General features: G+C 40.3%; 1 protein-coding gene across 1 annotated transcript in view; it reads left to right on the top strand.

Annotated features, from left to right (window-relative positions):
- The window catches only part of mst1rb (macrophage stimulating 1 receptor b), a 263,381-nt gene that overhangs the window by 127,561 nt on the left and 118,361 nt on the right, over positions 1-17,459 (top strand). The window contains exon 5 of the mRNA XM_073072657.1: positions 15,034-15,150. Coding sequence (XP_072928758.1) covers positions 15,034-15,150 — 117 coding nt within the window. The remainder of the gene's footprint in view (positions 1-15,033; positions 15,151-17,459) is intronic.

Raw genomic sequence — 17,459 nt, 5'->3', positions numbered from 1 at the left:
TGAAGAGCTCCTGGACACATTGTCCAGATGATCTAAGGCTGCGTGAAGAGCCATTGAGATTGTGTCTGTCATAGACTATTGTGGTGATAGGCAAATTGCAATGGGTCCAGGTCCTTGCTGAGGCAGGAGTTGATTCTAACCATGACCAACCTCTCAAAGCACTTCATCTCCATAGATGTGAGTGCACTGAATAATAGTTATTAAGAGTGATCACACTGCTCCTCTTGGGCAAATTGTTGCCCTTTTGATGCAGATGGCAACTTCTTCCCATAGCAGTGAGAGATTGAAAATGCCTTTGAGTACACCAGCCAGTTGGTTGGCACAAGTTTTCAGAGCCTTACTAGGTAAAAAAAAAAGAGACATCTTGGGAATCAAAGTTGGTGGTGAAAACATCAATAATTTCAGATATGCGGAAGACACTGCGTTAATTGCAAGTATGGAGGAAGAACTAAAAAACTTAATTGATATAGTTGTTGAAGAAAGTGCAAAAATGGTTCTATCTATCAAGTGCAAAAATGGTTCTATCTATCAATTGCAAAAAGACAGAATGTATGGAGATACCCAAAAAGGAGAATCCTGTCTGCAGGCTGAGAATAAACGGGGAAGACATAAAACGTGTACAGAACTTTTGCTACTTAGGAAGCTGGGTGACATCAGATGGCAGGTGAGACATGGACATCAAAGGAAGAATAGGGATGGCAAAAGACACCTTTACGAGAATGAAGAATATACTGACCAACACTAAACTAGGCAAGACAACCCACCTCAGAGAACTGAAATGTTACATTTATCCAGTTATGTTATATGGCTCAGGATGTTGGACAATATCTAGTATCATGAGGAAACAAACTGAGCAACAGAGATGTGGTTTTTGAGGAGGATGCAAAGAATATCATGGATGAAACGAATATTTAACGAGGATGTCATGAACAGAGCAAGCACAAAAAGGGAAATAATGTATGAGATCTTGAAAAGGCAACGTAACTTCACTGGACATGTGATTAGGAAAGAGGAGTTAGAATGCATGGTAATTATGGGAAAGATTGAAGGGAAGAAAGCGAGAGGAAGGCAAAGACAAATGATGATGGAGACAGCAGCCAGAGAACTGGAAATGAATACCAGTGAATTGATCCACTTGACCCGAAACAGGAGTGTGTGGGCCATGGCAGTCAAAGCTCAAACTGGCCATGGCACCTGATGATGATGACTAGGTACTCCATTGGGGCCTGCTGCCTTGCAAGGGTTCACCATCCTGAAAGACAGCCCAACGTCATCCCTGAGACAGAAATCACAGGGTAACTGGGCCCAGCAGGGATCTTCACAATTGTAGTCTCCAACATCGCTTGGAATTGTTTCTTAGCTCTTGAAATAGCCCTCCATGAGTCAAACTTTGTTTTGTTGTACAGACCTGGGTCGCTAGTCATAAACGCCACAGCTCTAGCCCTCAGCAGACAACGAACCTCCAGGTTCATCTGTGGCTTTTGGTTTGGGAACGTATAGCAAGTTTTTGTAGGCACTGACTCATCTGCGCAGGATTTAATGAAGTCAGTACCAACAGCGGCATATTTATCCAGACTTGAAGATGACTCCCCGAATGTCGTCTAGTCCACTGACTCAAAGCAGTCCTGTAAGCTCTCCTGTGCTTCCCTTGTCCATACATTCTTAGTCCTCACTGCTGGTGCTGCAGTCTTCAGTCTCTGCCTATACACAAGGAGTAGAAGTACAGCCAAGTGATCAGACTTTCTGAAGTGAGGGCATGGATTAGCACAGTAGGCATTCTTGATCTTAGTGTAACAGTGGTCCAGTGTGTTGTTTCCTCTGTACTACAAGTGATCTGTTTGTCTAGAGTCTGTTTGACATTGGCCTGAGGTGGAATGTACATTGCAACCAAAATGATCGCAGAAATCTCCTGCGGCAGGTAAGGTGGACAACACTTTATTGAGAGGTATTCCTGGTCTGGTGAACAGGATTGAGACATCACTGACACATTTGTCCACCAAGTGGAGTTGTTCAGGAGGCATATGCCCACACCTCTGATTTTGAGAGACTCAACAGTTCTAACTTGACATTGTATAGTGACCCCATGAATTTAATTGCTGCATCTGGTAAGGAAGGGTTTAAGTAGGATTCTATGAAATAAAGGACATTAGTGGTCCTAATGTCCCTCTGATACAGCAACGTAACTCTGAGATCTTCAATCTTATTTACCAAAGACTGTACATTTTCCAGCAAGATGGTCAGCATCGGGAGTCGAAAACCTTCTTGTTTTTTTTTAAAAAATACGCTAATAGCCCGGAAAGCCAGCCTCATTTCCACCGAGGATGCCTTGCGAGGATAGTGTGCCAGCTACAGTTGGCATTATTTCCATCGGTTTTAAACAATGATAGATAGTTCAGCTGCATAAAAACATAGTTATTCAATGCCCAGACCTTGGATGCAGTTGTGGTTCTCAGCTGTAGCTGGCCGAAATGGGAAAATGTTATCATTTCCATCGAGCTGTGCCACTTCGAGTTCACCCTTGAAGGCATCCTGAAAGTAAACTCTTGTGTTCGGACGCAGTTAAACATTGTGTGATAGAGAAGCTGTTTGTAGCGAAGGTCAAAGGCATCCCATGGGAAATTGGAGGCAGCTAGGAAATTGTTGGAAAGACTTAATCATTTATTGATGGTGGATATCTGGATATTTTTCTAAAAAAGAAAGATCAATTTTGTTTGTCACAAATACATCAAAACATACAGTGAAATGCATTATTTTGCATTAATGACTTCCACTGTCTGAGGATCACACTGGGTGCTGACTGCAAGTGTCCCCATGCTGACATCACCAATATAGAATACCCTCAGCTCACTCACTCTACTGGAGCACAGGGAGAACAAATAAACTCCTTACAGACAGCAGTAGAATTTGACTCCGGATCGGTGATTTGCTACTGTAGTAAACGATTGAGCTAAATGTGATGCTACCATGTAGACTTGTGAAGAGCTGGTGAAAAACTGGAGAAATGAGGGTGATGGGGAAGTGACACAAAAGAGAGTTAAGTTCTGAGGTAAATCAGCCATATAACCATATAACAATTACAGCACAGAAACAGGCCATCTCAGCCCTTCTAGTCCGTGCCAAACACTTACTCTCACCTAGTCCCACCGACCTGCACTCAACCCATAACCCTCCATTCCTTTCCTGTCCATATACCTATCCAATTTGACTTTAAATGACAATATTGAATCTGCCTCTACCACTTCTACTGGAAGCTTGTTCCACACAGCTACCACTCTCTGAGTAAAGAAATTCCCCCTCGTGTTGCCCCTAAACTTCTGCTCCCTAACTCTCAACTCATGTCCTCTTGTTTGAATCTCCCCTACTCTCAATGGAAAAAGCCTATCCATGTCAACTCTATCTATCCCCCTCATAATTTTAAATACCTCTATCAAGTCCCCCCTCAACCTTCTACGCTCCAAAGAATAAAGACCTAACTTGTTCAACCTTTCTCTGTAACTTAGGTGCTGAAACTCAGGTAACATTCTAGTAAATCTCCTCTGTACTCTCTCTATTTTGTTGACATCTTTCCTATAATTCAGTGACCAGAACTGTACACAATGTACCATGTTCTTCTTGAGTGCAGGCTCAAGTTGGCCCTTGCCCTGCTGTTCTGATGTTCCTCTGTTTAAGGTACATCCTTAAACATGTACCTTTAATGGTACATTAAAGGTACCAGGGAAATTGTGGTTTACTTGTAATAATTGAATCTCTTACTTATCCGGCATTGTACAGAGACTGGTTGAGGTGACTCTATTGAAAATTATTAGCTGGTATCAGTCCTGAACAGGCAAGCAACTCCCAGTCTCCTCCCAGTTAACAGGAGTCACCTGTCATTGTTTCCAACTCATTAACTACAGCCTATTTAAACCCGGCTCTCATTCACAGTCCTTGTTCACTCATATGAACCAGTCAGCCAGCTGCTTCTAGCCTTCAGTTACCTTGTTGTCTAGTTGTGTTTAGTATCTGTTCTCTTTCATTTTGTGGCCCCTTGTGGCTTGTTATTATGCACTTTATTATTAAAAGTAAATAATGTAGTTTTTGTTCTGTGTTTGGGTCAAACCTCCTCTACAGTTCCCGACAGCTCAAGTTACGTTGACCACAGGTGGCTTGTGAATTCAGAGTTAAATTTTTCTGCCAGATTCACTTCCTGTTGGAAAATAACTGCAAAAATGTAGTGGAACCAGTGAAGGAGCTACAGGCTGGTGCAGATAGTTAATGATGGATCGCTGGGTGTAGTGAACAGTAACTGGAGAAGGATTTATCAAGGTAGAGACTCAGCCAGTTTTGCTGACTGGCAGTTGAGGGCTGTGATTCAGGTAATGGCAAAACAAGATAAGAGGACAAGGGAATGGTATGATGGGCGCTGATGCATTTTATGTAGAACACAATTGTAAAGAGAGTAAACAGAAACTAGAGGTTAATCCATGGGAAGCCAAGGTGAAAAGGAGTGAAACAATGTTAGGAAGCCAGTATGGGTCTCCTGAAAGGACTTCCTTCCCTGTTTTGCACTGGGTCTCCCAGGAGGACTTCCCTGCTCCCATATAAAGGTCTGGCATGTCTAATTATCCCTCCAAGGTCGTCAAGAGAAAGGAAGTGTCATTGTAAGGGGGTAATAAACACAAGAAATTCTGCAGAAGTTGTAAATCCAGAGCAACACACACAAAACGCTGGAGGAACTCAGCAGGTCAAGCAGCATCCATGGAAATGAATAAACAGTTGATATTTTGGACTGCAACCCTTCTTAAGGACTGGAAAGGTTGGGGGAGAATGCCAGAATAAAAAGGTGGGGGAGTGTAGAGAGGATAGCTAGAGGGTAATAGGTGAAGCCAGGTTGGGGGGGGGGGGGGAGGAGGTAAAGTGCTGGACAAGAAGGAATCTGAATTTATGATCAAAGTAGGTATATTGTATGTTACCAAATACTACACTTAGATTCTTGTTCTTACATGTATTCACAGTAGAACAAAGAAGTAGAATAGAATCAATGAAAATCTACACACAAACAAAGACTAACAGATTATGCATGTACAAAAAGAAATGAGCAATAATAAATAAATAAATATTACTGAGAACATTAGTTGTAGAGTCTTTGAAAATGAACACAGAGGTTGTGTTCGATGATAAGTTCAGTGCTGAAGTGAGTGAAATGATCCATGCTGGTTCAGGAGCCTGATGGCTAATGGGTAACAACTGTTCCTGAACCTGGTGGTGTGGGACCCTGAGGCCGATGGTAGCTGTCAGAAGAGAGGATGGCCTTGAAGGTGTGAGTCCTTGATGATGGATGCTGCTTTTTTGTGGCAACGCTCTTTGTAGATGTGCTCAATGGAGGGGAGGGATTTTCCAGGCAAAGACTATGCACCAGCGCAGAGATATCAGTGGTCTCAGGGAAAGAGATATCTAAAGTTGTGTCGTTTAGTTGAACACTGACTTACAAAGGTAGTTGCATCGAGCTTTCTTTAGCAATGAGCAGTGAGAAACCAGACTAGACAAGGAAATGGCTTCAAAGTTGCCTCATTTCCTTCTGAAGTAGTACTTGGAGTCCAGCCACACACTGGCTGACAAGAGAGGAGGGAAGGGATAGGTGGGGGTGAGGGGTATGTGGGTAGTATGGCACAGCACCCCAGATAATTCAGCACATATGTTATGCCAACGATGGATACCCACTTCCCCAACACATTATTCCTTTTTCCAATATTTATATTCGTTTCTACATAGAAGAATACAGAGTACAAGAAAGAGTATATAAAAGGTCAAAAAAGATTTAAAAATCTACCAATTACAGTGTTTGTTCATAATAACAATCTCATTACCCCGTATTCATGTAAATTAATCAATAGTTATATTGAAGTATACTAATTACAAAAAAAAGTATCTAACCCCTACCAATACCGAAGCTGTTTATTAAGGAGTAAAGAAGGTAAATACCTTCTCATATAAGAAAAATTAACAATAGCCAACATCTGAGTTTAAACAACGAATTGAAGGTTTTGAAAATAATTCAGAAAAGGTCTCCACAATGTTTGAAAGTCTTGACGAGATTCAGAAATTGAACAACGAATCTTCTCTAAATCTAAACATGACATAACGTCACATAACCATTGAGCATGAGTAGGAGGAAAAACATTTTTCCATTTAAACAAAAGCGTCCTCCGAGCTATTAGAGAGGTAAAGGCCAAAATATGTAAATCAGATGCCTTCAGCTTAATATCTTGTCCTGCAACAACACCGAATAGGGCCATCAGAGGGTTAGGCTTAAAATTGACTTTAAAAAGTAAGGAAAAAGCTTGAAAAACTTCCAATATTTTTCAAGGTTCGGACAAATCCAAAACATATGAATTAATGAAGCTTCTCCATTATTACATCTGTCACAGTAGGGAGATGTATCCGAATAAAAACAAGATAGCTTATCCTTACACGAGGAAATCTGCAGATGCTGGAAATTCAAGCAACACACACAAAATGCTAGTGGAACGCAGCAGGCCAGGCAGCATTTATAGGAAGAAGCACAGTCGACGTTTTGGGCCAAGACCCTTCGTCAGGACTAACTGAAAGTCCTGATGAAGGGTCTTGGCCCGAAACGTCGACTGTGCTTCTTCCTATAGATGTTGCCTGGTCCGCTGCGTTTCACCAGCTTTTTATTTGTGTAGCTTATCCTTAATCATATGAGCTCTATGTACTACCTTAAATTGTATGAGGGAATGACAAGCACATAGCGATGAAGTATTAACCAATTTGAAATTTTCATTCCAAGTTTCCTCAGATATTGATATCTGTAAATCTTGTTCCCAGAGATTCTTAGTTTTGTCTAAAGGAACATCTCTCATCTCTAGTAACATATGATGATTGAACCATTATGAAAAAGTGTCAAACTAAAAATTATGTCTAGTAAGTTCTTATCTGAGCTTATAGGAAATGTGCATAATTGAGATCTTAAAATATCTTTGATTGTTAATATCTAAAAAAGTGAATTTTGGGTAAGCTCTATTTAGCTGACAATTGCTCAAATGAAAAAAGGTTTCCTCCAACAAACAGATCCCAAAAACATTTAATACCCAACCTGTCCCATTCTTTAACAACTAAATCAGTCATGGAGGGTTAAAAAAAAAATTAGAATAAATGGGACTTGAAAGGGAAAATCTCCATAAACCAAAGTGTTTTCTAAATTGTATCCAGATCCTCAGAGTATGTTTAACTATTAAATTATCAGTTAGTTTACTTACAAATGAAGTGAGGATCCAAGAAGAGAAGTAATAAAAAATTGATTAACAGGGTTAGCTTCTGAAGAGACCCATACTGGATAGACTGCACGATTAATATAATATAGCCAAAATGTAAGATATCATATATTAACTGCCCAGTAATAAAACCTAAAATTAGGTAAGGATAAAGCTCCAGACTTCTTAGATTTTTGAAGATGAATTTTATTTAAATGAGGACATTTATTTTTCCATATATAGGAGGATAAAATAGAATCAAGAGAGTCAAAAACATTATTCTCACTGAAGAAGACTGCACACACTCAGCAGGCGAGGCTGTCCAGGAAGCAGGGAAGGCAGGTGGTGAGCAACAGCGGTATAACGGTTAGACAGGAAACCAGGCCATCAAAGCATTAAAACCAGCCTCTGACAATCCAGGCATAGCCCTTTATTGCACACAATCAAACAATGTGAGGGATTTGATGTTCAAACTGCCACAAGAGAGGAAGAGTCCTACTATTCTGACTGTTGTGGTTCGGTTAGTAGTTGAATAATAAGACATAGGAACAGAATTAGGCCATTTGGCTCATTGAGTCTGCTCCACCATTCCATCATGGCTGATTTATTATCACTCCCAATCCCATTCTCCTGCTTCTCCCCATAACCTTTGATGCCCTGACTAATCAAGGCCCTATCAGTCTCTGATTGAAACATACCCAATGGTTTAGCCTCCACAGCCATCTGTGACACTGAGTTCCACAGATTCACTACACTCTGGCTGAAGAAATTCCTCCTCATCTCTATTCAAAATGGACGTTCCTCTATTCTGAGCCTGTGCCCTCTGGTCCTCATGCTTTATCTAGGTCTTTAGACCAGGGATGGCCAACCTATGGTGCATGCTTCAAAAGTGGTACATTGGATGATTAGAAGTGACGCATTGCACCCCAGTGATAATAATAAAAAAGTAAGCTTACTCATGCAAAAAGTATTAATCAAAAACCTATTTGTAGAGAAAAAATCTAGAACAGGAATTTAAGTAGCTTAGAGCTAGAAATGGGATTTACTGAGAATAAATCTAAAACTTAGCACTTATTTTTAGTGATTTTATTATTTCGTGCACATCTTTTGGTGAGTGTTATCTTCTTTCACATTAATCTGTTTTCAATTTAAAAAGATGTTCAATGAGTCAAACTAGGAAAGAAGGACTTTTGTTCTGTAGTCGTTTCATAACTGTTCAATACACGTTTGATACTTGTTCGATACTGCACCAGCGGTGCGTCGCAGGTTTTTGCCAGTCAGTTTACAATTGACACTCGTGCGCTACGGAGTTGTGCTTTGTTCGTCCTTTGTGAACATTTGCAGTTTTGTACTTTTTTGAAAATTAAGCCTTGTTTTTACATTCAGTTACCCATCACAGTGCAAAAGAAAAGCAGAAAGTGATAGTAAGCGTGAATTCAATGAACAGTGGGAAAATGAGTTCTTACTTATAGCAGGTCCATCTGGAAAAATGTTGTGCATTGTTTGTGAAAACACTTTCTCACATAATAGAAGACATGATCTTACTTGACACTATAAAACACATCAGACTGAAACAGAAGGAAAACTGAAGCTAGTGCTTGGGTCTCAGTTACAGAAAGAATATGTGATTAAGAAAAAGGAAGAAATCAAAAGAAGACAAAATATATTTGTTAAAAGAAATTGTGAAAGTTTGGCGATGACAGAAGCATCCTACTAAATTGCTTTAGCATTGTCCAAAAAATGGACGCCTTTCTCTGATGGAGAAGAAATTGCTAAGCCTTGCCTCCAAATATTTGCAAAATGTCTTGGTGATAAAAACAGCAAAAGGAAAGTAGATGAAATTGCTCTGTCAAAGCAAACAGTTATGAGACACACCGAAGAACTCTGTCATGATGTACCTGAGCAACTGAAAGACCTTGTCCATGCTTGTACTTTCTTTTCTGCTGCTGACATATGTGATGTAGCCCAGTTAAGCACTTTTATAAGAAGAACTGATGACAATTTTAGCGTCTTTGAAGAACTTACCGATCTTGAGTTGCTTCATAGAAAAACAAGAGGATCAGATATATTTGATGAAGTAAAATCATGCCTAGAAAATCTATGACTAGATTCTAGTAAACTCACTGGCATTTGTACTGACAGAGCGGCGTCAATGATAGGTAAAGCCGCTGGGTCTACAACTTTGCTTGAAAACTTTTTAGGTCGCCCTCTACTAAAATATCACTGCATTATACACCAAGAGCCACTATGTGGAAAAACTTTAAATTTGCAGCATGTTATGTTACTGGTTGTGAAATGTGTGAATAAAATTAGAGCAAGAGGATTAAACAGACGAGAATTCAGAGATTATTGTGAAATGTTAGATTTGGAATATGGCGATCTTGTCCTCCATTGTGAGGTGCTCTGGATTTCTAGAGGACAGGTCTGAGTAGATTTAGAAACTGAAAAACACTGTTCATAGTTTTCTAGCAGAGAAAAATGAGCTGCCTGAGGAAAGAGCCCTTTTATGTGATAACAATTGGCTATTTGATTTAGCATTTTTAGTTGATGTTACCAATGAAACTCCAGGGCAAGAACAAATCGTTTCCTAGCTGCATTCAAGATGAAGTTAGAACTGTTCACCTCTCAGTTAGAAAATGATGATTTGAGCCAGTTTCCACACTTAAAAGAGCAGAGTGAATGTGCTGAAGATAATGGCAATTTTAAAAATATATTGAAAAAATCAGGTTATTGCAAGAGTCATTTGAAAAATTCATTTTCGTGATTTTGCTAAAGAAGAAGACTGCATACTTGCATTTATAAACCCATTTTCGCTTAGTGAACAAAAAATCATGAAGTTGCCTAGTAACATACAAATGGAACTTATTGACTTGAAAACAAATTCATTATTGAACAGGAAAATTGATGAGCTTCCCTCAGTCTCAAATGCTTCTGACATGATTAATTTCTGGTGATCATTACCTTGTGAACATTTTCCAGAACTAAGAAAATTTGCCCAGAGTTATATCTGTCACTTAGAAGCAACGTACAGATGTGAACAAGCATTTTCAGCCATGAAATTGATTAAAATCAAAACGAGGTCATGATTGACTGATTCAAATTTGAAGAATTCTCTGCTGCTCTCAGTAACTAATTTAACTCCAAACATTAAAAGCTTAGCAAAATCAAAACACTCAAAAGTCTCATTAAGGTAAGTAATGTTTATCTTGTTTTTATATTAAATCAATGTATCAAGTAAAAATGCTTGATATGTCTATATTAACATTTTTACAAGAATTAAATGGGGGTACAAGAGTTGTATGGCACATCTGAACTCATGCGTGAAAAAATGGACACCTGGAATGTAAAAGGTTAGCCACCGCTGCCTTAAACCATAAGGCCATACGGCATAGGATCAGAATTAGGCCATTCAGCCCATCAAGTTCTGCCATTCCATCATGGCTGATTTATTATCCCTTTTGTTACGCTTGCATGATTTAAACAAAAGTTCTCATACATGTGATTTTAAAATTTCAAAGCAAAACCATTTACAGTGACATTAGATCAATTAAGATCAAGATCAAGATTGCTGAATATCATTTCCGGGACACAAGTGAAAGGGGAACAAAATAATTATTACTCTGGATCCAATGCAGTACAGTAAAAACACTAAGAGAAAGACCACAATAATAATAATAAAAACACAATAAATATAAATATGTAAGCTATCTCATTTATATTACTGTGTAAAAGTCTGAGGCACATATATGTAGCTATGGAGCCTAAGACTTCTGCACAGTACTGTAGTAATTTTATATATTGCACTGTACTACCGCCGCAAGAGAAAATATATGTGAGTGATGATAAACCTGATTCTGACATGGGTCTCCATTGTGGACTGAGAGTGGAAGAGGGCAGGGAGCAGAGAATCATGGGTGGGAAAAGGGGAAGGAAGAGGCAAGGAGCAGGAAGCACCAGAGGAACATTCTGTAATGCTCAGTAAACCAATGCTTGAAATTAAATGACCTTGCCTGGTGTCTCAGGGCTGGGTGTGAGGCACAAAACTTGTTGCACCATGATGGTTTTATTAGGATTTGATAGTGCAGGGAAATGTAAATAATTCACAACCACTGTCATTGAGTTGGGGTTTCACTTTAAGAGGCTGGTGTGACGTAATGACATAATTATGCAGAGTTTTTACCATGCTTTGTGTTCAGTGTTTAGAGTACAATAAATTGGCTGTTACGGCATTTTTTAAATATAAAATGCTTCACATCATTTTTATTTGCAAAAACCTACAATAGAACAGAGGAAATGTGAACAGACAGTGATTGAGGTCTACTAAGTGAAGGGAGAGCAAAGATTAAGATGGCACCTAGCATAGAACAGCTGCTTAATACCTCAGAGATAAGGAAAATTCCATTCAAATTTATAAATAAGAAATAACCAATTAGAAAGCTATTATTCAAAGACCACAATACCAAGCTAACTAATGAGAAAGCACTTATTTGAATAATGCAGAGCAAAGAAGCTTTCTAGAATTATATTTTGTACGGCCACTTGTAGAATATTAAATTGTTATTATGCATATTAGAACTATTTAAATACAAGCAGCTAATTAATTGTTTAACTGCAATGAAAAATAACAATTAAATTCTCTAATCTAAGAACTAAACAATATGATCTAACACAAATGAGTACATTTGTTGGTGGATTTCTGACGAGGGCAAATGTCCTCTTGTAGTTATTGTGGAGAATTTCAAATCAAGTCAAGTTTACTGTCATTTCGCCCATAAACTGCTGGTACAGTACACAGTAAAAACAAAACAACATTCCTCCAGGACTCTGGTGCTACATGAAACAACACAATACTACACTAGACTATGTGAGACAGCACAAGGCTACACTAGACTACATAAAAGAACATAAGAAATGCACTAGACTACAGACCTGCACAGGACTACATAAAGTGCACAAAACAGTGCAGAGCAGTACAATATTTAATAAACAAGACAACAGGCACAGTAGAGGACAAATTACAATATAATAATAAATGATGGAGATGTCAGTCTAGACTGAGTACTGAGGAGTCTGATAGCTTGGGGGAAGAAACTGTTGCACAGTCTGGTCATGAGAGCCCGAATGCTTCGGTACCTTTTGCCAGATGGCAGGACAGAGAAGAGTTTGTGTGAGGGGTGTGGGGTCCTTCACAATACTATTAGCTTTGCGGGTGCAGCATGTGATGTAAACGTCTGTAATAGCGGGAAGAGAGACCCCAATGATCTTCTCAGCTGACCTCACTATCTGCTGCAGAGTCTTGTGATCCAGGATGGTGCAATTTCCGAACCAGGCAGTGATGCAGCTGCTCAGGATGCTCTCGGTACAACCTCTGTAGAATGTGATGAGGATGGGGTGTGGGAGATGGATTTTTCTCAGCCTTTGCAGAAAGTAGAGATACTGCAGAGCTTTCTAGGCTATGGAGCTGGTGTTGAGGGCTAGGTGAGATTCTCTGCCAGGTGAACACCAAGAAATTTGGTGCTCTTAACAATCTCAACGGAGGAGTCGTCGATGTTCAGTGGGGAGTGGTCGCTCCATGCTCTCCTGAAGTCAACAACCATCTCTTTTGTTTTGTTCACATTCAGAGACGGGTTGTTAGCTCTGCACCAGTCTGTTAGTCGCTGCACCTCCTCTCTCTATGCTGTGAGCGTCTGTTTATTTTGTTCTTTATTTCAACCCATACAGTCTTTCAGTCTTTCATCGTGGTGATGCACAAAGAGTGGCAAGTGCCTGGGAAGTTCTACCGGAACTCAACTATAAATTTAACAATTTTTAAATAATAATTATCTCTCATTGGAAAAACTATTAATATCACCAGGGTTGTTTTATCCTGTATATCTGGGGTGTAGGACACTGAGAGGTGATCTTACAGAGGATGATAAAATTATGAGGGATGGATCATCCCTGCCTTTTTCCCCAGGGTAGGGGAGTCTAAAACTAGAGGGCATAGATTTAAAGCAAGAGGGAAATGTTTTAAATGGGGTCAGCAGAGCAATATCTTCACACAAATGGTGGAAGTGTATCAAATGAGGCTACAATAACAAGACATTTAGACCGCTACATGGAAAGGTTTAGAAGGATATGGTCCAAAGACAAGCAAATAGAATGAGCTCAGCTCACCATAGACAAGATGGACTGAAACACCTGTTTCTGTGTTGTAAAACTGTATGACCGTATAAATGTTACGTAATAAATTAGCATTGTGATCTTTAGACTTTAGAATATGCCTAATAAGACTGACGTGCTGCAAATTCTATCCAAACAAAACCGTCAAGTGTAAACTGAGTATTGTCTACTGGTTCCCTTTCCATCTGCCCATCACCTCTCTTTGGTTCCCCTCCTCCTCCCCTTTCTTTCCCTGGTACTCTGTCCTCTTTGTGTTGGCGCGTGGCCAAGTGGTTAAGGCGTTCACCTAGTTATCTGAAGGTCGCTAGTTCGAGCCTTGGCTGAGGCTGCATGTATGTCCTTGAGGAGTACTCTGTGACGACACCGGTGCCAAGCTGTATGGGTCCTAATGTCCTTCCCTTGGACAACATTGGGGGCAGGAGAGGGGAGACTTGCAGCTTGGGCAACTGCCGGTCTTCCATAATAAAAAAAAACCTTGTGCCCTGGAAACTTTCCAAGATGCAAATCCATGGTCTATCGAGACTAATGGAGGCCTTCATCTACTCTGTCCTCTCCTATTAGATTCCTTCTTCAGCCCTTTACCACCTCCACCTGTCACCTCCCACCCCACCCAGCATCACCCTTGCCTGATCTCACCTATCACATGCTAGCTGTACTTCCTCTTCCTCCCCCCACATTATTCCAGATTCTGCCTCCTTCCTTTCTAGTGCTGATTGAGGTTTTTGGTCCAAAATGTCGACTCTTTATTTCTCACCATAGATGCTGTCTGATTTGCTGAGTTCCTTAAGCATTTTGTGAGTGTTGCTCAATATTTCCAGCATCTGCAAAATCTCTTTTGTTTAGACTAAGTATTGAACATGTTCCAAGTATGCATGTTGTTCAGTGCTGTTTTTTCAGTCATGGTAACAGAATTTAATCATATGGTGTCAATGCTGATAATAAGATAAATAAAGTACATAAAATAACTGGGCCCAGAACATACACTCTTTTATGACTCAAGCAATCCTTTCATTTTACAAACATGAGAAATCTGCAGACACTGGAAATCCAAAGCAACACACACAAAATGCTGGAGGAACTCAGCAGGTCAGGCAGCATCTATGGAAAAGAGTAAACAGTCAACAATTCAGGCTGAGACGCTTCTTCAGGACTGGAAAGAAAGAGGAGAAATCAGTATCAGTAGTTGGGGGAAGGGGAGGAAGATTACGAGATAGTAGGTGGCAGGTGAAACTGGAAGAGTGGGACAGGATGATACTTTGAAGTCAGCAAAGACAGAGCCTTAGTTGTTTGGTTCCTTTCACATCCCATGTAATCTCAAATGTCCCTTATTGTGTAGAAAGAAGCTATGTTTTAGGAAGACATTTCTGGAAAAGTCTCACTGAAGAGGCCTCACTCATCTGGCTTGAGTACAAACTGCCACACTTAATCGAGCCATTTTTTTCTGTCATAAGCAGAGGTGTCTTTGGTGGTCTCACTTGTCTACAATTGCCCCAGGCTATTCTTGCCTGGACACTGTCTTTAACCCTTGCCTCACTGCAACTTCCACATGTGTTTTTGAATTACTATGTTCAGGGAAGAGTGGATTCCCCTTAAATGTTTTCTGATTCCTCACTCCTTGTAGGTGATTGTTCAAAGGTCCTTTTATCTACATGCGAACTTCAGCCTGAGCGAATCAGATCCTGTTTCCCAAAAAGTCGCACAATTGAACAACTCCTTGCTGTTTATAACTGGAACACAGGTAGGAACTGGGTATTTTGAGAGAAAACCAAAATGGTAATGAATTAACTGCTCACTGTAATAAATACAGTTGCAGGGCACAAGTGAAAGCATGTGTGTGAATGGGGCTGTTGGGATTGTGAGAACTGGCATTGTGTTAATGGGCTGAACAATCTCCTTCTGTGCCACACCAATTCTACAATTTAATCCTCCCATTCCCCAGCCCGGTGGTGTGTTTAACAAACTTTACAAGATTCATTTTATGAATGGAATTTGAAAAAAATGTACCTTCAGTTAATTACAGAAAATGACAACTTTTTTTTCTAGTTCGGTTTCTTTCTGCTCTTTCTTTGTCTCATAAGTTTTGAGAAATTAATTTCATGAATTAAGTCTAGCCTATTTTAGATTAATTCTTGAACCACTTCATAAAAGGCTTCAAGTGATTAGTGTGCACTGGCGTTTTTTTTCCTGGTGCAAGTTCAAGTTCAAGTCTAGCTAATATTCATCTATGTGTGAATATAGCCAAACAAAACAGTTCCTCTGGGGTCAAGGCGCAAAGCACATTACCAGCAGGACACAGTGCATTGCACGTAACACGTTTGGTAACAATTTCAGAAAAACATAAAGAGAAAAAAATAACACAGCTCAAGCCCCTGAGTGGCATAACTGTAGAACTGATGGTAAGTTCTCCTGGTCCAGCTTGTTTATCATCATAAGCATACAGATACAGGGTAAAAGTGCCAAGCAAATGAGCTTTTAGCATTAGCAGCATGGTATGTTACAAACATGACAAACGTAACTTTAAGCAGTCAGGTTCCATGGAGAGACAGGAGCCCGGGAGCAAACAGAATGCAAAACTGTCCTGTTCTCAATTCCCAGGAGCTACAGTATTTGCAAAAGTTTTATGCAAGTATTGTCTGTTGACAGAGTAATTCATAAAACATGATTGTGCAAGAATGTTGAGACTGTAAGACATAGAGCAGACTAGGCCATTTAGCCCATTGAGTCTGCTTTGCTGTTCCACCATGGCTGATTTATTACCCCTCTCAACCCAATTCTTCTGCCTTCTCCCTGTAACCTTTGACACCCTTACTAATCAAGAACCTATTAACCTCTGCTTTAAATATACCCGATAACTTGGTGTCCTTAGTTGCCTGTGACAGTGAATTCCACATATTAATTACCCTCTGGCTGAAGAAGTTTCTCCTAATCTCTCTCTAAAGGGACATCCTTTTATTTCATGGCTATGCTCTCTGGTCCTAGACTCTTCCACTATAGGAAACATACTTTCCACATCTAGTCCATCTAGGCCTTTCAATATTTGATGGTTTTCTAGGTTTCAGTGAGACTTCTCCCACCCCTCTTCTTTCTATCCAGTGAATACAGGCCCAGATCCATCAAGTAGTTCCCTTATATTAACCCTTTCAATCCTGGGTTCATTGTCATGAACCTCTTCTGGACCTTCTCCAATGCCAAAACATCTTCTCCAATAAAAGGGATCCAAAACTATTCACAATACCCCAAGTGCAGTCTGACCAATGCTTATTAAAGCCTCAGCCAGGCTTCATAAGGCTAAGAGGAGCTGTCCACCTGAGATGTAATATTAATCAATAACTTACAGTTGATCAACCCACATGCTGGTCTTCCTAATTTCAAGTCCATTTTGCCTATGTCTTTCCAGTGCCAAACACTCATTCCCACCCCCCCAATCCCTTATCATCTCCTGATCCCTCTTCTTTAAAGCTCTCTCAGCTAGACTCCAAACCTGCAAGCTTTGTTAAATTGATTTTGTCCAAGACCATGATGCCCAATCTACTGCTTTCACTCACCATACAGATATCGATTCTTTCCTTTGTCAAAGCCATTGGGTTAAAATTCCCATTCACATCTCTGAATTTTGCCATGTTGTTGGCCTTCTACTGAACTTGGCATTCCGTAACTCCAGCCTGTTGCGCATTCTTCTGGCAACTTCAATGGTGGCAGTGCTTCCAGGCCCAAGATCTGCCCCTCAGGGTCTCTATCTCTCTGCTAAAGGCCCTCTGTAAAACCCCTTCCCTTTGCTCAAGCTCTCAGAACCTCTCCTTACAACCACTGTAAGTTTTCCGTCGAGGCCCTCTGTTGGTTGGGGCCAACCGTAGATGTTGCATTCGAGCTGTCAATGTGATACGTAAGCCAGGGCAGTATGACATGGAGAGCAAGTTGTTGCCTATGTAGCAGCCCCTTACCCCACTCCCTGACCCCGACCCCGCGGCTGGTGAGTCCAAAGGACTGGCAGAGACAATTTGACCCCGTTGTCATGATGTGTGCAGTCAATATCAGAACCCAAGTGCG

Source organism: Hemitrygon akajei, chromosome 19 (assembly GCF_048418815.1).
Source record: "Hemitrygon akajei chromosome 19, sHemAka1.3, whole genome shotgun sequence".
Lineage (NCBI taxonomy): Eukaryota > Metazoa > Chordata > Chondrichthyes > Myliobatiformes > Dasyatidae > Hemitrygon > Hemitrygon akajei.
This window is presented reverse-complemented; position numbering and strand designations above follow the sequence as displayed.